Source organism: Crocuta crocuta, unplaced genomic scaffold, assembly GCF_008692635.1.
Source record: "Crocuta crocuta isolate KB4526 unplaced genomic scaffold, BGI_CrCroc_1.0 scaffold9, whole genome shotgun sequence".
In the NCBI taxonomy this organism is placed as follows: Eukaryota; Metazoa; Chordata; class Mammalia; order Carnivora; family Hyaenidae; genus Crocuta; species Crocuta crocuta.
In genome coordinates, this window is record NW_027551567.1 from 2,348,890 (window position 1) to 2,372,856 (window position 23,967).

At 36.1% G+C, this 23,967-nt stretch overlaps 1 protein-coding gene across 3 annotated transcripts in view; it reads left to right on the top strand.

The window, feature by feature from the left end:
• Positions 1-23,967, top strand: part of RNGTT (RNA guanylyltransferase and 5'-phosphatase) — a 317,119-nt gene that overhangs the window by 79,083 nt on the left and 214,069 nt on the right. For all 3 annotated transcript variants that reach the window (XM_077750277.1, XM_077750275.1, XM_077750276.1), the window contains exon 9: positions 10,211-10,346. In XM_077750277.1, the coding sequence (XP_077606403.1) occupies positions 10,211-10,346 (136 nt within the window). The remainder of the gene's footprint in view (positions 1-10,210; positions 10,347-23,967) is intronic.

Here is a 23,967-nt window from a genome sequence, read left to right on the forward strand (position 1 = left end):
GCGTATAATACAAATACTTTAACTCTGAAGTTGGCAGATAAAAACTTAACAGTATATCATTTTATTTTTTAATGTTTTTTCATTTCAGCTATAAATATGATCAACTACAAAGTAAAGCTGAAACTCCTTAAAGTGGATGTCAAGGTTACTACTTTCTTCCTGTATGCTTCTCTTTTACCAGAGGCAATTATTGAGTGTACATAATAGAATTAGAATTTTCAGAAAACTTGGGAGTGTTAGAGTGATTTGGATAGGGTCTGTTTTTGGTATGAGAGAGTTCCTGGAAGGCAGTTTTGAGTAAGAGTTTGAAGATATGTATTTTGAAATAAGATGGTGTAATATTATGATATATAGGCTTAGAAACAAGCAGGCACAAATTTTTGAGCAGTAGAGGATGGAAAAATGAGAAAGGGATAAAGAAGTTGAAGCTCTGATGTTAACGTATATAGTTAAGAGTTGGACAGATTTTTGGTTCTAATCTGCCTGCCTGTTTTTTTGGGGGGTCTAGATAGCAAGCACTATTGAGTTTGATATTATAGGCTTTTCAAAGCCCATAATGATAGCATTTGTACCATTGACACATGTAAACAAAGTAAGCAGATTAAATTATTTTTGAATTGTTGGGTGGTTTGGAACAAATTTGCTCTATATCTTATTATACACTTGATTATCTGTATTATGTATCATTAATTCTGTGGAATGGAGGGGGGAATTTAGAAACTGACATGGGCCCTCTGCCTTGCTAAACTTCTATAGTGTTGATTTTTAAGCTTTGCACAATACTCTAAATCTTGCTGGTTGAAGGAGGTGTCTTGAAACAGAAACATCTATATTTGAAAATTATTAATATCTATTAATAGAAATATAAGCACACATATTTTAATGAGAAAGCTTGGAGAATCTGTGACTTTTTTTTTAATGATAGATACCCCTAGGTCTTCAAGATTTGCTTGTGATGAATTACCTAAATTGAAATAAAAGTGAGAATTGTTGATGATTTTTCCATAGACTGAGTTTTACCAAGTACGAAGCTTAAACAAACAAAAAGAAGTAGATGAACAGACACAGTAGAAAATTTGCTGTGTAAACAACATATAAGATAAAGATGGCTGTGCTCCGGTAGTAGACATTTACATGTTGGCGAGTTGTCTGAACGTTCTGTGGCATGCTGCTGGCTTGCCATTTAATATCCAATTAACAGCCTAAGATCAAAGGCTGGTTGGACAGACTTGACAATTAAATTGGTGGGGAAGTGAATGAGCTCTGCAATTTAAAATTAAATAATGCATGTTTTCTGTTTAATTACTGTTGTGTGTATGTAAGTGATCACTTAATAGAATGAAGCTGAGGGCTTAAAGAGACTGTAAGACCATAAAACCTTAATCACATCTGTTTCATGGCCTTAAATTGATGTGACATGAGGATTAAAAAAGAGCTAATCCTATTTTTATTACCTAAAATCCATACTTTATTCAGATTTGCTTAATTTTTCCCTAATGTCTTGAAAAAAGAGTGGATCTTTTTGAAGAAGACTTCTGTGCTTATAGATCAATAAATCAAAATCAAATTGCTTGTTGGGTTGGAATCTTTTATAATGCTGAATGAAAATTTTGATAGTTTTTGATGAAGAGAATATGTTAAAACTGTATCTTCATTTTAGTGATTTTTAACAGCAATCAACCTTTTAAAAAGGTTAGGTGGTGGTGGTATTATTGTATATGTGTGTGTGTTCTCTTTAATTTGTTATTGTGAAAATAGGAGTGACCTTAATGTGAATTCTCTGAATTTCTGGAAGATGAAATAAGATAAAGCTATAGTTGTGTTTTAAATAGTTTCTTTTCAAGGGTTGAAATGTTATTTTTGTCACATAAACCGGTAAATAGCTATTAGTTTAAAAGTAAAGTTCGTGTGTAGGATTACATTGTTTTATCATCAATTATTGTTCCTTTTGTGAAAGTAATACAAACAGTGATTCCTTAACTTGTCTTTCTCTGAGATTCCTGAACTTATTTTGTAGACTTTAGGCTGTGTTTCCATAGAATTCTAGTTTAAATGATGGTTGGGTTGCTAACCTAGGCTGTACAGCTTGCTTAATTCCTAAGATACCTACATTACTTACTCTTTATGTCAGCTGCGAAAAATGACAAAAGGTACTATTCCAACACTGGTAACTAACCAAACTATAATTGCAACAAATGTCGGAAATTTATGAAAAACACTATTTTGATTAGTTTAAATATTCTATGGGAGAAAACAGATTTACAGGATAAGGAGGAAAGTGAGAGTATTACGGAGATTGTGAAGGGGACTTTATGACACTGATTATTTTGTGTAGGTGGATTAAAGTCTTAGGACTTTTAATTTTGCTTGATACAAATGTGTTGCTGGCCTTGATCAGAGTGTTCTTAGGTTCATTAGTGGAACTAAGTGAATGAGATAAGAAGGAGAAAAATATCTTTTTATTTGAGAAAATTTTTGGTAAAATACATGTAGCATCATTTTTTTAAAGAGTTGAAACAGGAAAAAAAACTGGGTTAAAGGAGACATGGATATACTTTGTAAAAGAGATTACCATAGATAAAATTTACTGAGTGGTGAGCTAGTGAGAGAAAAAGGCGAAGTGTGCATAAGCCCCTCGTTGGGAAGGAAGAAAGCAGGTGTTTGGCCTGTCAGGTCAGCTGTTCTTGTATTGTTTGTAGAATAAGGCGTGACACGTGTTGGTGGGTAGGGGGGAGGTGGTCACCTGCTCTTGTGTCAGGCAGGTTTATAATTGTATGTAGGGGAAGTGTCTCTAAACTGAATTTCTTTATAAGAAACTTTAGTATACCCGAATTTATTTCTATGTACTTTTACAACTTTGAGAATTAGGTTTCAGGGACTTTGGGTGCCAACTCTATTGGTAATGGAGAAGAGAGGAAACGTAGCTGGCATAGAAACTTTCTGTAGAGATTTGGCTGTATACTTTTAGGAGAGAAAAGATACAAAGGGAAAGTACACTCTGGTCTTAATGTTACACGCTTGTCTCTGTTGAAGGATAGGAAATAGATGGCATGAGTCTTGACATGAAATTATTATGTAAAGAGCTAGTGTCATGTAACCTTTGGTATTAAGGGTATGTTGGGGGATATACTATGAGGTTACCTCATAGGCACGTTTCAGTACGTGAATTCACCTGTTACACAGTGGACAAAAATTATGCAAAGAAAACAGTATATCCATTAGCATTATATTGACTGTAAGCAGTAGAAATCGACTTTGGCTAATTTAAGCAAAGGAGTAAATTGGAAGGCTTTCAGGAGAACCAGTCTCAGAAAGTGGGTATGAATCAAGGGCAGCCAGGCATCAAGGACCTGAACAAGGTCAGGTACTGGAACACTTTGAGTAGGAAGCCATGATTGGCATTTGCTGGCAGTGATTCTGCTTTTGCTCTGAATAATTTTTGAGCTATTCCTGTGCGCCTCTGTTACTCATTGAATTTAAAAGTTTTGGGAAGGGAGCATTTGATTGTCTGGTTTAGAACCTGAACCTATTTCTAACCTGGTTGCCAGGAGAGGCCTTTTGGTTTTCAGTGTGAAAACACAGATTTCCGTATCCATATTTAAAACAGGGATCTGTCAACTTCTGCCACACTAAGCCAAACAGTTCCCCTCCTTCAATGCTCCATGGCTCAGTAAATAAGGTATACCCAGTTACTCATGCCGGAAGCTAGATAGTCATCCTTGACTTGTCTTATTTCCTCACTCTCATATCTAATCTGTAGCACATTGTCCTGTTAATCTGCCTCTTAAAGGTCTTGAGTTTATCCATTTACCTCTGAGTAATCCTTGCCACTGTAGTCCCACTTAGTATACAACAGAAGCTTCATAATATCTCTGGTCTACAGATTGGTTCCTACTTGTAGGAGTATACATTATGTGGGGGTGAACTTTAAAAAATGCAGGTCAGGTTATGCTATTACTTTGCAAAAATCCTTTCAGTGATCTGCCTTTTTTTTACCTAATGTTTTTCAGCTTCAGTCCACCCTTTTAAATTGTAATGGGGTACTGGGACTCTGCAAACTACCTTTCTCAGACCCCCTTGCCAGCTTGCTTCCTGTTGGGATTTACCAGAGGGAGCCCTGGCAGGAATTTGGGAGATAAGAGAAAGGACTTGATTGTTTTTAGTTTCTTTATACCTTCAGCAGCCAAAGATAACTAGCGCTTCATTTTCCAGCTTCTTTTGACACTCCTAGCACCAGCCCTGCTGCTCCCTCTCACAGGTACCAGCTTCTGGGTGGTATATTCTAGATAGATGGAGTGCCACTTGCATCTCTTCCTCCACTCACTGGGCTGTGTCCCCTTAGCAGTTTGAGCAACCTCTTTTCTGTGCCTCTTCCATAGAGTTTCAAGCTTGAGCTCCAGGGCTCTTCTCCTTAGAGGCCAAGATATTAGTCATGTGGTGCCAGCTCCTTCAAGGTTTAAACACTTAGCTCCACTGATCTCCTCACCCTTTCAAGCATAGCCCCAAAATGCCCTTCCTCCAGGCTCCTAGCTTCTCCTAAAACACTTCTTTCATTTTGTTCTCCCAGTCCTTTGGTGGTAGTGCTTCTTGTAGTTACTAATCTCTTATTTCCCTTTGCCTTCCCCTTTTACCTTTTCAATATCTATATGACCAGTTTCCTCTACTAAATCTCCTGTGTTTGAATTGCCCATATAGTTTGTTTGTCTCATAGAAGGGGTTTTCCATTTTCTAGTCATAAAGTAAGAAAAGATTTTCATTAATTCCTAAGTTTGGAACTACTTCTCTAACCTCAAGCCCTGCCATTTTATCTCTTTTTCTCTTTATGCTTAGTATTCTGAATTTTTTTAGTTGCCAGAACATGCACAATCAGTTTTTGTCTCAAATACGTTGCACCTGGTAGACTGTGTGTCACTCTGATTCTCAGCACCCCTCCCCCTTTCCTTTACTCTCCAATTCCGTAGTTGCTTGGCTCACTCCTACATGATGCAGGCCAGAGGCAGCACACTATAGAGGTGTAGGGACAGGCTATTGTCTAGGTTGTAATACCAGCTTTGCTGTTTTGCCAGCTTTATGACCTTGAGCAAGTTACTTAATATGTGTTTCAGTTTCCTCATCTGGAAAATGGGAGTTATAATTTTACCTACATGGTAGCTTTGCTGTAAGACTTAAATGTGTTCATGTCAACAGTGCTCTGAACATTGCTCCGTGCACAGTCATTGCTCCATAAGTGATAATAACCTGCCGTGATCAGCTGCATGAAGAATCCCTCTGGGATGCCTTTCCCTGTCTGCATGCTCTGACAGGTCCCACCTTTTGTATGCTCCTGTAGTGCTGTGCACTTTACCTTTTCAGTACTTAACTATGCTTGGGTTATTTGCTTAGTGTGCTGCCAGCATATAACGGTATATGGGATAATGGCCTTTTTTTTTTTTTTTTGAAGAATCTGGCTGCTTTCAGAGACTTTGGAGTCATGTGGAATATTTTTACATTCTTTATCTTCCCTCCCTAACGTGAAAATAGATATCACATAACAAAAGAACACATGATTTGGAATGACTGGAATTCAAACCAAAAAAAATCATATCCCAGAAACTTTTGTTCCAAAGCCTGAAAATTTATATGCAGAAAAATCCCTGAATACCAACTGCTAAATAATTTCTCGGGTATCTCTGCAGATGCAAGCTTGTTTCCCATGAGCAATCCTTTATATTAAATTCTATCTTCTAAAGCCTTTTTTCTTTGATCTTTTAAATCTGTTTACAATAAATGTACATAGACAGTATTTTCTTTTAATATTCTACTTGAAGTAGTAAGATACCTATATCTGTATCTATATATCTTCTATATATAATGTGTTGAAGTATGAATGAAAAGGAAATAATTATGACAGGAAAAACAGATATGCCAGCACACTGGGATTGAATATTTATTCTATTTCAACATTATATTTAATTCTGAGCTTCTGAGCAGCCAGTGAAAATGGAAATAAATTTTTTGTCGTCATCGTATGAACAGAACAGGCAAACCACTTCTTTTTTGTGAATTTTAAAATTAGCATGATTTAGCCATTCTCAGATTGTGACTAGACCACAAGTTCTGCTGAACACTAACAGATATCAGGGTTAAGTTTAAGGATAATGGGCTAATAAATAACATAAACAGACTTAAATAAAGTTTTTAATTTTGATTCTAGTATAGTTAACATAAAGTGTTATATTAGTTTCAGGTGTATAATATAGTGATTCGACAATTCTACTCATCCCCCAGTGTTAATCATGATAAGTGTGCTCTTTAATCCCCTTCACCTATTCCATTCATCCCCCTTCCCCCCGCCCCTCTGGTAACCATCTGTTTATTCTCTATAGTTAAGAGTCTGTTTCTTGGTTTCTTGCTCTCTTTTTCCCCACTTTGTTCCTTAAATTCCACATATAAGTGAAATCATGATATTTGTCTTTTTCTGACTGACTTCTTTTGTTCAGCATTATATACTTTCTAGCTTTATTCATGTTGTTACAAATGGCAAGGTTTCATTCTTTTTACGGCTGAGTAATATTCCATTATTTGTGTATACCACATCTTTATCCATTCATGTATCAATGGACTCTTGGACTGCCTTCACAATTTGGCTATTGCAAATAGTGCAGCAATAGACAATGGGGTGCATATAACCTTTCGGATTAGTATTTTCATATTCCTGGGGTAAATGCAATTTACTAGTAGTGCAATTGCGGGATTGTAGTAGTAATTCTACTTTTGATTTTTTGAGGAAACTCCATAATGTTTTCCATACTGGCTACTTTGTTTGCATTCCCACCAACAGTGCAAGAGGGTTCCTTTTTTTCTACATCCTCACCAACACTTGTTTCTTGTGTTTTTGATTTTAGTCATTCTGACAGGTGTGAGGTGATAGTTCATTGTAGTTTTGATTTGCATTTCTCTGATGATGAGTGATGTTAAGCATCTTTTCATGTGTCTGTTGGTCATCTGTATGTCTTCTTTGGAGAAATGTCTGTTCAGGTCTTCTGCCCATTTTTTAATTGGATTATTTGATTTTTTTTGTTGGTTTTAGATTTTGAGTTGTCTGAGTTCTGTATAGATTTTGGATATTAACCCTTTATCAGATATGTCATTTGCAAATATCTTCTCCCATTCCAAAGATTGCCTTTTTGGTTTTGTTGATTGTTTCCTTCGCTGTGCAGAAGGTTTTTATTTTGATGTGGTTCCAATAGTTTATCTTTGCTTTTGTTTCCCTTGTCTAAAGAGACATATCTAGAAAAATGTTGCTGTGGCCAATGTCAGAGATATTGCTGCCTGTACTCTCTTCTAGGATTTTGATGGTTTCCTGTCTTACATTTAGGTCTTTAACTCATTTTGAGTTTATTTTTGTGTATGGTACAAGACAGTGGCTCAGTTTCATTCTTTTGTATGTAGCTGTCCAGTTTTCCCAACACCATTTTGTTGAAGAGACAGTTTCCCGTTGCATATTCTTATCTCTTTTGTTGAAGATGAATTGAACATATATTCGTGGGTTTGTTTCTGGGCTTTCTGTTCTGGTCCATGAATCTATGTGTTGTGTGTGTGTGCGCGCGTGCAGGTACCAAACTGTTTTGAATACTCAGCTTTGTACTATGACTAAAAGTCTAGACTTGTGATACATCCAGCTTTGTTTTTTCTTTGTCAAGATTGTTTTGGCTATTTGAGGTCTCTTGTGGTTCCATAAATATTTTAGGATTATTCTAGTTTTGTGAAAAATGCTATTGGTATTTTGATGGGAATTGGATTACATCTATAGATTGCTTTAGGACATTTTAACAATATTTTTTCTTACAATCCATGAGCATGGAGTATCTGTTTATTTGTGCCATCTTGGATTTCTTTCATCAGTGTTTTATAGTTTACAAAGTACAAGTCTTTCATCTCCTTGGTTAAGTTTATTTCTAAATATTTTATTATTTTTGGTGCAGTTATAAATGGGATTGCTTTATTAATTTCTCTTTCTGTTGTTTCCCTATTAGTGTATAGAAATGGAACAGATTTTGGTACATTGGTTTTTGTATCCTGTGACCTTACTTAATTCACTTCTCAGTTCTAATAGTTTTTTGGCGGACTCTAGGGTTTTCTAAATATCATGTCATCTGTAAATAGTGAAAATGTCACCTCTTCCTCACCATTTTGGATGCCTTTTATTCCTTTTTATTGTCCTAAAGAGACTTCATTTTTTTTTAATAAGAAGACTTTTTATATGTTTTCTCATAACTTTAAATATACCTAACACATATCTTGACTTTCTAGGAGAATGATATATTGTTTCACTAATTCATTTTACCAGGAAATACATTTTAAAGCAAATATTAAGCTTTGCAAAGTGCTGGCCTAAGACCTACAAGAACATGATGGATTATATCTTCAGTACTGTTTTTGCAGAAGATATCACAGTTGCTTTTTATTTGATCTTTCCTTATGTGGATGTAAATTTTCTTTGAAACATAATCCAGGGCAAGGCTGACTTCTTCCAAGGAATCTAGATTTTCCCTATCAACCAGGAACTGCTGCTTTTGAAAAGCATATGCGGGAGCGCTTTGGGAACAAAGTATTTCTGTTGTCTGCCAGCCTCCTGGTCTGCCAGTTGGTCTAGGAGTCTCTCCAGAGTCATTCCAGACTGAGACGGATTATTTTTTCTAGTGGAACCTGACTCTCCAAGACCCATACCCCATGCGTACTAGGGCTATAGCTCTTTCAATATGTAGCAAGGGCCTGAGCTCTCCACCTTCTTTTCAGGGGCCTGCTGGGACTAATTATTTTGAAAACACTAGTAACAGCATGCTTCCAATTTAGTCCCCAAATGTAAGCCCTTTTCATCGTCCTTGCTGTTCTTCATCCTATTTGTCGCACACTTCTTTTACCTTAATCAGCTCTCCCATTTCTCCTCTCCTCTCCTAAACGTGTGTATTTGCTCTTCAAAGCACATATTTATGGGAAACAAATTATCTTGTTATATTAACCTCTGTTATGTTACCTTCCATCTTTTCATTTAAGGTTTCATTGAATGTTTCTTGTACCCTCTGGCCTTAACTTGATTGAGCTCCATCTTTCAGTTGTTGCTTCTTTTTTCTGACATAACTTGTGGGCAGGAGGTTGAACAGGTAGGTCAGCATTCTCCATTCTCAGTGGTACATCCAGACTATTACTCTTGCAGTCTTTTAATTAACAGCAAGCAAGAACAACTTAATAAAATAAAATTATGTTCTTTTGAGTCTTGTACCTTTTAACTTCCTTATTTATTTCTGTCAATTTTCTCTCCTTTGAAGATTTTGGTACCTGGATATCATTTTCATTTTCACCCCATACAGTACCATTATTCATTTGGTAGCATGGTCTATCCATCTGTGATTTTCTCAACTTGAATCCTTTTGGACTTTATTGTTGTATATGATGTGAAGTACAGCTTTGTTCTTGATAATCCACTGATGGGGAAGCAGTGATGGTAACTTGACCATTTGAGGAATGATGGCATTTTGAAGTTTAGAAATTCCCCTATAAGTTGATTGACTCTGAGAAGATAAGGGCTGATTAAAAATCCTCAGGAATATTTAAAATATTTAAAATATTTTGTATTTAATGGTTAATGTAGTTAAGATTTTAATTTTATAGAAACAAATGAGAATTGTACCTGAAATGATATCTGGCTATATTATAATCTTGATTCAAAGAGAGGGGTTAGCTATTATGCTAACTGAAGTGTAAGAGAAAGAACATTGGATAGTTTGAGGTCCAGCCATTTGCAAATCACTTTCTTTTTCTTTTTCCCAGTGCAAAGTGGAGAGAGTAATAACTGATTCATATATTTGTTGGGCTAATAAAATATAATAGTTGCATATAGATATATGCGTCTTTTGTAAACTTTGATGTTTAAGATCTAATAAAAATTGGAGAAGCATTCTCTCCTAAAATGGGATATAAGGTTACTCTTCAACATCACATTGTCTCCATAAGAAAAGTTGGATTTTTCTATACTCTGGGTGTTTTTATAGGAAAAAAAATATTTTAAAAATTTAATCTCAATGATAATTGTTGGGGCCAGAAGGTGGGGAATCTAGTGAACATTATTCTGCACAACTATTGTAAGTCTAAGAAAAAAGAACTATTATTTCTTACAACCCTATACTTGAATTATAATGTTAATATTACTTTTTTAATGTTTCACTTACAGGTATATGATGTTGATCGATGGCACAAATGAAGTTTTTATGATTGATAGAGATAATTCCGTGTTTCATGTTTCAAATCTGGAATTTCCATTTCGTAAAGATCTCCGTATACATTTATCAAATACTCTCTTGGATGGGGTAAGTCATAGGGTGTTTTTTTTTAAATTAAACTTTGCTGTTTTCTTTTACTTGCAAATTATATTTTTATTCAGTAGGAAACTTATAATCTAGCTTTTTCTTATTTTTTAAAATTGAGGTATACCTCGGGGCGCCTGGGTGGCTTAGTCGGTTAAGCGTCCGACTTTCGCTTGGGTCATGATCTCGCGGTTTGTGGGTTCGAGCCCCGTGTTGGGCTCTGTGTGACTGCCAGCTCAGAGCCTGGAGCCTGTTTCAGAGTCTGTGACTCCCTCTCTCTCTGACCCTCCCCTGCTCACGCTGTCTCTCTCTCTCTCTCCTAGAAATAAATAAAACATTTAAAAAAAAAATAAAAATAAAAAAAAATAAAATTGAGGTATACCTGACATATAAAGAAATAAATCTAGTTTTTATTAAGATGTTAAATTTCATTTATCTCTTCATTTTCACTTGATCATTGTCTTGGGTCTGAGAGTAAATGAACAAGATTAAATCTTAATTTTTTTTGTTCTTTGTGATTAAAAAAATAATAACTTGCTGAAAAGGACTAATTTTATTTTACTATTTAACTTGTCAAAATTGAATTTTAATTAAGTGATACAACATATAACATTTTCCCTTGGCTCTTTGAAGAGAATCATGCCTTTGAAAACAACCAGTGTACTTTTACATTTGAATTTTGAAAGCTAATAAGAAGTTTTCCATTTCAGAAAATCTATATTTAATAATCCATAAAATTACTTGATTGAAAATATTTTAATTTTCCCCCATACAGATTTCTTCTAACCAATTCTGAAAATATTTGTTTATAATAAACAAAATTTAAAATAATATAGAACATTAGAAAAAATCTGGTTTAAAAATCACCTGAACCTACCATTGGAGTAACTTCTGTTACCGTTTTGATGAACATTATTCCAGACTTTTCTCTGTGCCGCAGTGTTCAATCTTATGTCTACTTGTGTGGGATGTAACATGCTTTTTTTTTTTTTTTTTAAATGTTTTTGTTTATTTTTGAGAGAGAGAGAGACAGAGTGTGAGCAGGGGAGTGACATAGAGAGAGGGAGACACAGAATCTGAAGCAGGCTTCAGGCTCTGAGCTCTCAGTACAGAGCCTGATGTGAGGCTCGAACTCACAGACTGTGAGATCATGACCTGAGCCGAAGTTGGACACTCAACTGACTGAGCCACCTAGGTGCCCCTGTAACATTTTTATTAGTAATAGTAACTCAGAACAGAGATTCTTTAGGGTAGTTGAGACCCAGTAAGATTCTGAATAATGCTGGAACCTCTGCCTTGGTTAAAATGAATACTTTGGGGACACACACACACACACACACACACACACACACACATTTTGTATGAAGAGAACCAAGTATTACATGTATTTTTGTGATCTTTCTTTTTTCCCCATGTAGCAGTTTGTTTTGGACACCTTTCTCACATAAATGTCTGAATGGTGTACTAGTATATATGTAAACAGCTTAATTTGGGGTATCCAAAGTATCTTGACTGTGAAAATTTTAGGGGATGCTCTTTAGAAACATGACCCATCTCAATAGCCCAACCACAGCCTAATGAATTAGACTCTCCCAGGGGCCTGAGTATCTGTGCTTTAATAAGTGCGCAAGTGAGAGGTGCCTGGTTGGCTCAGTCATTTAAGCATCCGACTCTTGATGTTGACTCAGGTCATGGTCTCGTGGTTTGTAGGATTGAGTCCTATGCTGGGCTCTTTGCTGATGGAATGGATTTGCTTTGGATTCTCTCTCTCCCGCTCTCTCTTCCCCTCTCCAATACTCTCTCTCTGTCTCTCAAGTAAACTATAAAAAAAAAAAAGTGCCCAAGTGATTCTAATTAGGCAAGTTTAAGAAACATTTCTGTAATTTTTTTAAATGTTTTATTTATTTCTAGGAGAGAGAGAGAGAGAGAGAGAGACAGCGTGAGCAGGGGAGGGTCAGAGAGAGAGGGAGTCACAGACTGTGAAACAGGCTCCAGGCTCTGAGCTGGCAGTCAGCACAGAGCCCAACACGGGGCTCGAACCCACGAACCGCGAGATCATGACCTAAGCGAAAGTCGGACGCTTAACCGATTAAGCCACCCAGGCACCCCTGTAATTTATTAACCAGTCCTCTTTGGCTGGGCATTTTGATTTTTTTTTTTGATTTTTTTTTTTTTTAAATAAGACACTTGAATGCATATCCTTATATCTTTATCCTTTCACATTTGTGCAGTTTTATAGTTAAGATTCTTAGAGGTGAGATTATAATGTGGTATTAAGAAACTTTTGTTTGTAAGTCACTAAAGTCCAACTTAAAAAGTAACTGAGGAAAGAAAGAACTCGATTGACAGAAATCATTGTTTCAGCTTGGACTACTTCTGGCTAGATCTTGGGGCTCAAAAGATACTGGCCAGTTTCTTTCTTTTTCTTTGCTTTACTTGTCTATTTGGTCTCATTCTGCATGAAGGCTCTTTTACATGAGAAGTAAGTTGCATTATAGTGCAAGCAGAAAGAGAACTCTTTCTCTTCCAATGTCCATATGTCAATCCCAGGGAGAACTTCAAAAGGCCTGTCTTAGTTATATATCCATGCAAAGGTGACTGTGGAGGCTGGTCACTCACTGACAGCACTACCACTTGGAGTGCAAGGGGAGTAGTGCTTCTAAGAAAGGGATGGTAGTAGGCTATACCTTGTTCCCCATGCTATGGCATGTCAGTTATAAATATTGACAGGTGTAACTGGTATTCTTCTTTCCAGAAAGTTTGAACACACGCACAGTTCTACCAACCATTTGTAAAGCATGTGTCCACTGTCTTAAACACTAGGTTTTGAAATCTGAATATTTTCTAATTTGATGAGAGAAAGACTTTTTTCTATTTTATGGGACAGTAAAGCATAATGGTTAAGAGCCCTAATCATTTTTTTTTTTNGCCCTCTGTTTGTTCTCAGTATTCAGGAGTCTTTCATGGTTTGCCTCTCTCTCTCCCCAACTATTTTTTCCCTTTGTCCTCCCCTATGGTCCTCTGTTAAGTTTCTACTGATCTACTTATAAGTGAAAACATATGGTATCTGTCTTTCTCTGCCTGACTTATTTCACTCAGCATAACATCATCGAGTTCCATAAGAGCCCTAACTCTTAACTGATGGTGCCTTACTGGCTTTATCAGTTATTTTATGAAGGATTTAAATTATTTACTCAGTTTCTTCATCTGTAGTGAAGGGAAGCTAAAAACAGTAATTAGATTTTGGTGTTGTGAAGATTAAGTTGGATAGTGTATAAAGTGCTGCTGATAAGAGTGTCTGAGACAGAGAAAATAAATGTTTTCCTCTTTTTGCATTTATATGAATTGTTAATGGGGTTTAATATTTTTTTTTTTTTTACTTCTTTATGAGTTATTTTATTTCTTCTGTGAGTTGCTGGCTCAGATCCTTTATATGTTTTTTGATTGGGTTTTCACCTTTTTCTTACTGATTTATAAGAAGTTTTTGTCCATTATGGTATTTCTTACATGGATATTGAAAAAAGTGTATTTTACTTTTTGGTGTTTTCTGTGTCACAAGTTTAAATTTATATAGGCAAATTTATGTATGTAAAATTACAAACATAAGTTTTTTTTAATGTTTATTTTAGGAGAGAGGGAGGGAGCATGCTGTGTGAGTGGGGGAGGGGCAGAAAGAGAAGGAGGAAGGGAGAGAGAGAACCCCAACCAGGGTAAGAGCAGAGCCTGACACGGGGCTTGATCCCACCACTGTACGATCATGACCTGAGCCAAAATCAAGAGCTGGACTCTAATCCACCTGAGCCACGCAGGCACATCTTAGTTTTTAATATTTGACTTTTGTTACGTTTTAGGAAATTTTTACTTATGTTTCTTCCTATTCATATTTTTACTTTACAATTATTATAATACCCACCTGTATTTCCTTTCTGTACTTGTATGGTTTTATTTGTATATTTAAATACATTTGAGTATCTGAAATATCTGAAATACATTTTAATAAAAGGAGTAAGATAAGGGTATGATTTTATTTATTTCCAAATGTCTAAACTGTTGTCTCAACACCATTCAGCTAATCCATTTTTCTTTTTTTGTTGTGTCTGTTTTTCCTTTTGAATTAGATAATATTATTTTTATTGTATAGTGGATTCCCTTATGTATCATTGTTCCTTTCTTGATTTATTTTTTCATTCCATTAATATTTTGGTCTTTCAGTGGTAGTTTTAGGTTGATTTTAATCCTGTGACTTTAGCCTACAGGATTCATGTTTCATGTTTGACAGTCCAGGTGCACCCAGTCTCCTGGCCATTCTGAGGTTTGCTGCTTAGAATTTGCTCTCTTTAGCTTTTCGGTGAATAGACTATTTGATTAAGAAGTTAGGCTATACTTCATGTGCAAATCTGTGCAACAATAAGCTTACACTTTTCTCTGCAGAGTAATCTTTGGTAGGCTTGTCTTCAGACCGTTCATCTTTCTCTGCTGTGTTAGGTTGTACAGTTTATCTCTTTGCCACACCTTCACTGCCTTTCTTTGGAGGAAAAAGGGACTTAACATCTTTATTATAAAACTTCCCACAACTTCAGGTCTCCCTTTCTATAGGGATACTATTTCCATGTAAAAAATTTCCAAACTTTTTTCAATGTTGAATCTTTTTCATGAGCCAGATTGAGTAATATGTAGCTAATAATTCTCTGGAATTTGTATGAGAATGGTTTTCTTGTCTTAAATCAGATGAAAATTGCTCCTTTTTCTGGCTTTTATCCAATATTGGGATGGCAGGGAGTGGCTTGTGAATGTTTACTTAAATTCTCAATGATAGAATGATTCTGATGAAAATCACATGCATAAAATATATATTTGTTTAACAGAGGGAATCCCACTTTCCAAGTGACCTGAATGCTTGTGGCCCCCATCCCGTATGGTTTGTTTTTATTTACTAGCTAGTTATTGGAGTACGCAAACCAGAAGATGGAAGACTGTGATGGGAGAGTAAGATGTTTGAATTAATCACCTTTTTTTTCCTTCTTTTTTCATTTCTCTTTGAGAGAAAGAGAGAGAGACAGTGTGAGCGTGGGAGGAGCAGAGAGAGGGAGACATAGAATCCAAAGTAGGATCCAGGCTCTGAGCTGTCAGCACAGAGCCCGACGCAGGGCTCAAACTCAAAAACCATGAGACCATGACCTGAGCTGATGTCGGACACTTAACCGACTGAGCCACCAGGTGCCCCTGAATTAGTCACTTCTGAGATATAGTTTGGGGTGATGAGAAGGTTCAGGATGTGACTGAGGGAGGGGGAGAGGTTGAGATCGTGTGAAGAAGAGCAGTGGAAGTGAGATCAAGGAATGTATTAGGTGGTTCCTAATGTTTGATGGTAGGAGTCCAGTTTGAAAAGATGACCAGGAGCAGGAACTAAAGGAAGAATGAGGGTAGCATCGTCGGATGGAGTGGCAGAGATGGAGAAGAGTAAATACAGTCACAAAACAAAGAGTTATTTGTACTGTGTACGCTGGGACTGCTAGTAAATTCTCATTCCTGTGGCAGTGCGTAGTAAATGTCATTTTGTAATAAAATGACGCATACATGTATCTGTGTATAAACATTTGTATGTATGTGCATATGTGTACAATACACACACACACGGTATGACTGGCAGCCCTGGAGTTTTGCTGTTTGAAAGCTGCACAGCCAGTGTGACAGCTCTGGTAGTTAGTTCAAAGGAACAGCAAGAATAGTTTTGTTTTTGTTACCCTCATTTATAATACAGTTTTTTTTTAGCATTATACTTAATAAAAGGAAGAGAAAGACTTTTAAGTTACAGCATTTGACATAGTTTAGCATAGTTTATCATTGAACTCACAGTTTTAAATGCCTTTCATGTTCCAGTTGCTGTGCCGAATGCCGAGGGTTGAAAAGAAGGCCTCACCCCTGAGGCATTTTACTGCATTGGGTAGGCGTGGAGAAAAATTGGTAGTGACAGGGGAGACCTTTGAAGAAAACAATAACTTGACTGGTATTTTACAGAAGTCTTGTGGTGGTTTGGAGGAGAAATAATTATATCTAGTTAGTTTGGAATGAAGGATGTTTTATAGAGGAATTGACATTAGTTATGGAAAGATTTCTTTAGAAAGAGATTTTTGTTGGACACTGGCTGAGGGCATTCCAGGTAGGAAATAATGCTTAAAAATTAGATGTTTAACCATCTGCAGATTTAACTGAGCAATACTATTTATTTTCACCCCAAACTTGGACAAATGAAAACTGCATAATAGACTCTTGTGAAGTTTTAAAATAGTAATATGATTCATGATGTCAGTTTACTTGGACCAGAATTATAGTTGCCATATCTGTTTTTCCAGTTAGTTAATTAAAATAGTCCTCGGTAGTTTCCTGTTTCTTCTGCATTTTCATTTGCAAATTGTTTTTGTAAAATTCCAAATCCAAGAATAACTCAAACTACCTAATTGTCTGGCTGTCAGATGTGAGCATTGAAGCTTTTGTTTTGCTCTCTAAATTATGTTCTTTGACCCACAAAATGTGGAAAATAGGAGTTTAGAAATATGGCATTAATTTATTTGAAACAGCCAGTGAAATTCAGTCGATTTTATATTGAGGCCAAGAGGAGAATATAGCAGTTAATCACCAAAGTTAATATCAAGAATCTTGGAAAAATGGCATGTCTGTTCAACTGTTAATGTTTCGTAAGGAATATGCATACTCATTGTTAGAATTTTAGAAAGTCTCTCATAAAGTAGAAAAAATTCAACTGTCAGGAAGAGGTTACATTTTAACATTTTGCTGTATCTTTTAGTCATTTTGTTGTGCCTATAGTTACAGAATGTGCATAATTAAATGTATATAGTTGACATTTAACGTATGCTTTGTATCTGGGGTTCCATCATTTTCCTTTATTCTGAAGAACTGATTTTAAGTTTTAAAAAAATTTAGTTTTATTTTTTAAAATTGAAATATAATTCACACACTGTGAAATTCACCCTTTTAAGTTGTATAATTTAGTAGTCTTTAATATAGTCACAAGATTATGCCACCATTGCTGCTAATTCCAGAACATTTTGTCATATAGATGGCCTTAGTTGAATGGATTTCAAGGAATGGATTATCTTTGAGATGAACTTTGGAGGTTTACAGGTTTCCAGAGACCAGTTAATTACTTCCTCTCATTAAAACCCTTCAGTGGTTTTCTTGCCTATAGCATGAAACTCACTACTAAACATAATATTCTGTATATCTGTGTCATGCCCGTATTCCTATGTCTTTGTCATTGTCTTTGATTGTGACCCCTTGAAACATAACCTCCATCTATACTGAGCTTTGGACAGTTTGCTTCAAAACCATCATTTTTCATGCCTTTGTAATACAGTTTGGCTCATCCACTGTCCCTTTCAGGATTCAACTTATGAGTCCCAGCGTCTTATCAGACCTTTCTCTTACTCTTCAGGTGGAAATAACTACTTCTCATTAGGCTTATACCATATGCCTTTATTTGGCTGAAACAGCCAAATAGGTCTGTTGTCTCGGTATAGTTAGTAATATATCAGAAGTATTCTGACAATAAGCTACATACTCACTCTGTATGGCCATCTCTCATTAAAACTATAACTCTTTATTGGACCTAGGTACTGCTGTATTTTCTTCTCTTTCTGGGACTCTCCTTTGAAGTAGGGACTGTGGGGCGCCTGGGTGGCTTAGTCGGTTAAGCATCCGACTTTCGCTTAGGACATGCTCTCACAGTTCGTGGGTTCGAGCCCTGCGTCAGGCTCTGTGCTGACTGCCAGCTCGGAGCCTGGAGCCTGTTTCAGTCTGTGACTCCCTCTCTCTCTGACCCTCCCCTGCTCGCGCTGTCTCTCTCTCTCTCTCTCCTAGAAATAAATAAAACATAAAAAAAAAATTAAAAAAAAAAAAGAAATAGGGACTGTATGTTTAATTTCTCCAGCAGTTAGAGCTATGTTTAATACATAGTTTGAGCTCAGAAAATACTGGGTGGATAGGTAGAAGGGTGGATATCTGGGATCTTCAGTAAAAGGAATGGAGTATAGAAAAGTACAGAGGATAGAAAAGTCAAACATGCAGGGTTTGTTTTTTTTTTTTTTTTTTTTTAAATGTGCCCACAATGAAGGATTTAAGGTCTAAGTTTCCCACTGCAATACTTATTACCAAAAGACAATGGGGCAATTTCTAACAGATTTCTTGAGCAATATGAAATTCATTTATCTTGTAGTTTTCTCTTCTTTAAAATGTTTTATTTATTTTTGAGAGAGAAAGAGACAGAGTATGGCAGAGGAATGGCAGAGAGAGAGAGAGAGAGAGAGAGGCACATAATTTGAAGCTCCAGGCTCTCAGCTGTCAGCACAGAGCCTGATGTGGGGCTTGAACTCAGAAGCTGTGAGATCATCACCTGAGTCAAAGTCAGACACTTAACTGACTGAGCCACCCAGGCACCCATCTTGTAGTTTTCTTCAGGTTTTTTTCATGTTTACAGTTTGTTGAGCATCTTTTATCTATAGGTTTACAATTTTCATTAAGAGTAGAATTTTTTTTTTACCATTATTTCTACCCTTTACCTGTTTGAAGATTTTGTTATCAATGCTCTTTTCATTAAAAAAAAAAAAAAAGCCTTCTTTCTGTTTTATTTTGGATAGTTTCTATTGCTGTGTCTTCAAGTTCACTAATCTTTTTTTCTGCAATGTCTAAATTGCTGTTCATTGTATTCATAGTATTTTCCACTTCAGGCATTGTAGTTTTTACCTCTGAAAATTCATTTGAGTCTTTTTTATGTCTTTAATACCTCTGCTTAACTTTTTGGAATATATGGAATACTATTATAATGGTCTTAATTTTCTTGCTAATTCTGACATCTTTCTCAGTTTTGGGCTTATTTTTGGTTGATTTTTCTCCTCATTATGGGTTGTATGTATAGATGTTTTTTGCCTCTTTGCATACCTGTTAATTTTTGACTAGCTGCTAGACACTTAAAATTTTACCTCGTTGGAGATGTTGGTGAAGATGCAGAGAAAGAGGATCTTTTTTGCATTGCTGGTGGAATGCAAACTGGTGCAACTACTCTGGAAAACAGTATGGAGGTTCCTCAAAAAATTAAAAATAGAACTACCCTATGACACAGCAATTGCACTACTAGGTATTTATCCAAGGTATACAGGTATGCTATTTTGAAGGGACACATGCACCCCAAAGTTTATAGCAGCACTGTCAACAATAGCTGAAGTATGGAAAGAGCCCCAGTGTCCATTGATGGATGAATGGATAAAGAAGATGTGGTGTCTATATACAATGACGTATTACTTAGCAATCAAAAAAGAATGCAATCTTACCATTTGCACTATGTTAATGGAAATAGAGGGTATTATGCTAAGTGAAATTAGTCAGGGAAAGACATATAACTTCACTCATATGAGAACTTTAAGATACAAAACAGATGAACATAAGGGAAGGGAAGCAAAAATAATATAAAAACAGGGAAGGGGACAAAACATAAGAGACTCTTAAATATAGAGAGCACACGGAGGGTTGCTGGAGGGGTTGTGGAAGGAGGAATGGGATAAATGAGTAAGGGGCTTAAGGAATCTACTCCTGAAATCATTGTTGCACCATGTGCTAACTTGGATGTAAATTATAAAAAATATATAAATTATAGAAAGAAAAAAATAAAAATTAAAAAAAAACACTCAAAAAATAAATTTTACCTTGTTGGGGCTTGATAGTTTTATATTCCTATAAATATTTTTGAGCTTTGTTGTGGGATGCATTTCATTTACTTGGAACTGGTTTATACTTTTTGAGTCTTGCTTTTAAGATTTGTTAGGTAGAGGAGAGCAGAGTTGGTCTAGGGATAATTAGTCTCTGCTGTTGAGACAAGATCCTTCTGAGTACCTAATGCCCTGTGAATTAATCTGGCTTTTAACAGCAAGCATTATTCCCAACCTTGTCTCAGTGCCTGTATGGTTCCCTCTAAGTCTTTTTAGTGGTTCTTTCCCCAGCCTTGAGTAGTTTCCTCACATTCATGCTCTGTTGAACATTCATGGAAGTTTGTCTCAGGATATTTATAGTTCTTTCTTTGCATCTCTCTCTGTCTCTGTCTCTGTCTATCATACTCTGCCCTGAGAACTCTAGTCCTCTCGGTCTCCCTGAACAACCTATTCTGTGTGTGTGTGTGTGTGTTTAAATTTAGGGAAACTGCTGAGATTTATCTGGAATCCCCCTGCCTGCTTTAAAGCCCCAGAAACCCCTTGGGCAATAAACTGGGACAATTGTAGGGCTCATATAGTTAATTTATTGTGTCCTAAAGATTACTGTCCTTTGTTGTGGCATGTCCAGTGCCTTGGTATTGCTGCCTATATTTTGTCTACTTGGTTTTTTTCAGGCAGGATGGTAAATCTAGTTCCTGATTATCCAGTTTGGTAGACAAGGAAATTATTTTCCCTTATTAACATGAAAAATTTTTTAAAAATATATACTTGTAAAAACCACATAACATAAAATGTACTATCTTAACCATTTTTAAGGATGCAGTCCAATAAGGTTAACTATGTGGACATTTTTGTGCAACAGCCCTCCAGAATATTATCTTGTATAATTGAAACTCTGTACCCATTAAACAGCTCCCCATTACCTGTAGCCTGTGACTACCATCATTCTACTTTCTATTTCTGTCATTTTAACTACTTTTGATACCTCATATAAGTGAAATCATGTAGGATTTGTCTTTTTGTTACTGGCTTATTTTACATAGCATAATGCCCTCAAGGTTTATACATGTGGCAGCATGTGATAGATTTCCTTTCTTTTCAAAGCTGAATATCATTCTGCCGTATCTGTGTACCACATTTATTTATCCACATATCTGTTGATGGATATTTGGGTTGCTCCCACCTGTTCGCTATTAGAATAATGATGTTATAAACATGGGTGTACAAATACCTCTTCAAAACCCTGCTTTCAGTTCTTGGGATATATACCCAGAGGTGGGATTCCTAGATTATATAGAAGTGCTATTTTTAATTTTTTGAGGGACCTGCCATAGTGCCATAGATCTGCCACTCTTCATAGTGGTTCCACCATTTTACTATCCCAACACCAGTGCCCAGGGGTTCAACTTTTCTTAACTAAAGTTTTAAGCTTACATATTTTATATTCACCTACTTTTCTGTATCCTAGGACAATGATGACAGCTGTGGGGGAGGGGGACATTGTGATGGGGAGGTCATTTGGAAGAACTCAGCCTAGGTATTGGGTCTTTTGTTAGAATCCTTGAGTTCTGGTCTTTTAAAAAAGCTTTTAGTGATGTTTTCTTTAGCTAATTGGGAATCATGTATTATTCCAGTAATGCTCAGGTTATTTCTTCAATTCATTGTGGAGTCCAGGAATCTTTCTTTAGGCAGAAAGAGTATTGTGCTATTTTTATTATTCCAAGCAGGAGAGAGAAAAAAGAAGACGAGAATAACTACCCAGTTTGCTTCTATCTGTATTTGAGTAGAATAGTGACAATTATCAAGAATTTATCATTTTATAAGTAGGGCTTCTGGAGATTTGGTGAGCTTGGAGCTGAACTCGGGTGTGCCTTTTTGTTTTACCAGAGTCTTAGTAGTTTTCAGTTTTTTAATGCTTACTTGTATATTTCTTTTTACTTGTTTTGTTTGCTGATATTAAATTTTCCTTTTTGCTATTTTTAATGTCCAAAGGATGGTATGTTGTTGCTAATTTCATCAGGTAATTTCGGAGAAAAACTTGTGATGTCTGCTATCTAAACCTGGAAGTTCACTTAATTTCCATCCATACATTTTTGAAAATAATGAATCCTGTTTTTGGTGCCACCTTGATGGCTTGTAAAATTCTCAGATACAGGTTTGTTTTTTTTTTTTAATGTTTTATTTATTTCTAGGAGAGAGAGAGAGACAGCGTGAGCAGGGGAGGGTCAGAGAGAGAGGGAGTCACGGACTGTGAAACAGGCTCCAGGCTCTGAGCTGGCAGTCAGCACAAGAGCCCGACGCGGGGCTCGAACCCACGAACCGCGAGATCATGACCTAAGCATAAGTTGGACGCTTAACTGACTAAGCCACCCAGGCGCCCCCTCAGATACAGGTTTTTAAGGAAAAATATTTCAGTGAACAGTTTAAGATAAAGAAGCGATTTAATTTATGCCGCAGGTTGGGTTCACGATAATAACCATAAATATCTGTAGGTTAACAAATACATATTTGGGAAAGAGATTACTTAGTAATAGTTTCTTAGTAAAGTATATTTGTCCTAAATCATTGTGTTCTTTGTAATTTTAGATGGTTGTTTGTAGATTTCCTGTCATGAAATTAAGATAACAAGAACCCTGCTTAGATTTTTAGGAAGAATATGAAAAAAGAAAGAATTTTTGAAATATTTTTGAGAATTAAAATTTTATAAAACACTACATTATATACCTGATTTAAAAATCATCTTTTTAAATTTAAAAAAATGTTTTGAAGTTTTATTTTTTTCATTATGAGAGAGAGAGAGTATGCAAGCACATGGGCGAGGCCAGGGGCAGAAAGAGAGGGAGAGGGAGAGAGAATCCCAAACAGGCTCCACACTAGCAGCCCAGAGCCTGATGAGAGGCTCAAACTCACCAGTTGTAAGAAATCATGACTAAGAGTCGGATGCTTAACCAGCTGAGCAACTCCAGTGCCCCTCTTTATTTCTTTTTTAATGTCCTATATCTCTTTTTTGTCAAAGTGCATAATTTAATTTTTTTCACTTAATTACTATGATGTGTAATATATTCTCTTGTCTTGTTCCCTTTGATCATATTAGAGGGACATGGGACCAAATAAGACCATATGGGTTACATGGGGATTATATTTATAATAAGGACATCATTTATATGCATAGATTTTATGATTAAAATAATTGACCTGTAACAAAATTTGAAGGAATAATGATTTAACAGATTTATTATTGTTATTTAATATAATTTATTGTCAAGTTGGCTAACATACAGCGTATACAATGTGCTCTTGGTTTTGGGGGTAGATTCCCATGATTCATCAGTTACATACAACACCTAGTGCTCATCCCAGCAAGTGCCCGCCTCAGTGCTCATTGTTCCCCCATCCACCCTCAGTTTGTTCTCTGTATTTAAGAGTCTCTATGGTTTGCCTCACTCTCTGTTTGAAATTATTTTCCCCTTTGCCTCCCCCCATGGTCTTCTGTTAAGTTTCTCAAGTTCCACATATGAGTGAAAATATAACATATCTGTCTTTCTCTGACTATTTCACTCAGCATAATACCCTCCAGTTTCATCCAGGTAGCTGCAAATGGCAGGATTTCATTCTTTCTCATTGCCAAGAAGTATTTCATTGTATATATAAACCACATCTTCTTTATCCATTTATCAGTTGATGGACATTTAGGCTCTTTCTGTAATTTGGCTATTGCTGAAAGTGCTGCTATAAACATTGGGGTATGTGTGCCCATATGAATCACCACCCCTGTATCCTTTGGATAAATTCCAAGTAGTGCTATTGCTGGGTCGTAGGGTAGTTCTAATTTTAGTTTTTTTGAGGAACCTCCACACTGTTTTGCAGAGCAGCTGCACTAGTTTGCATTCCTACCAACTGTGCAA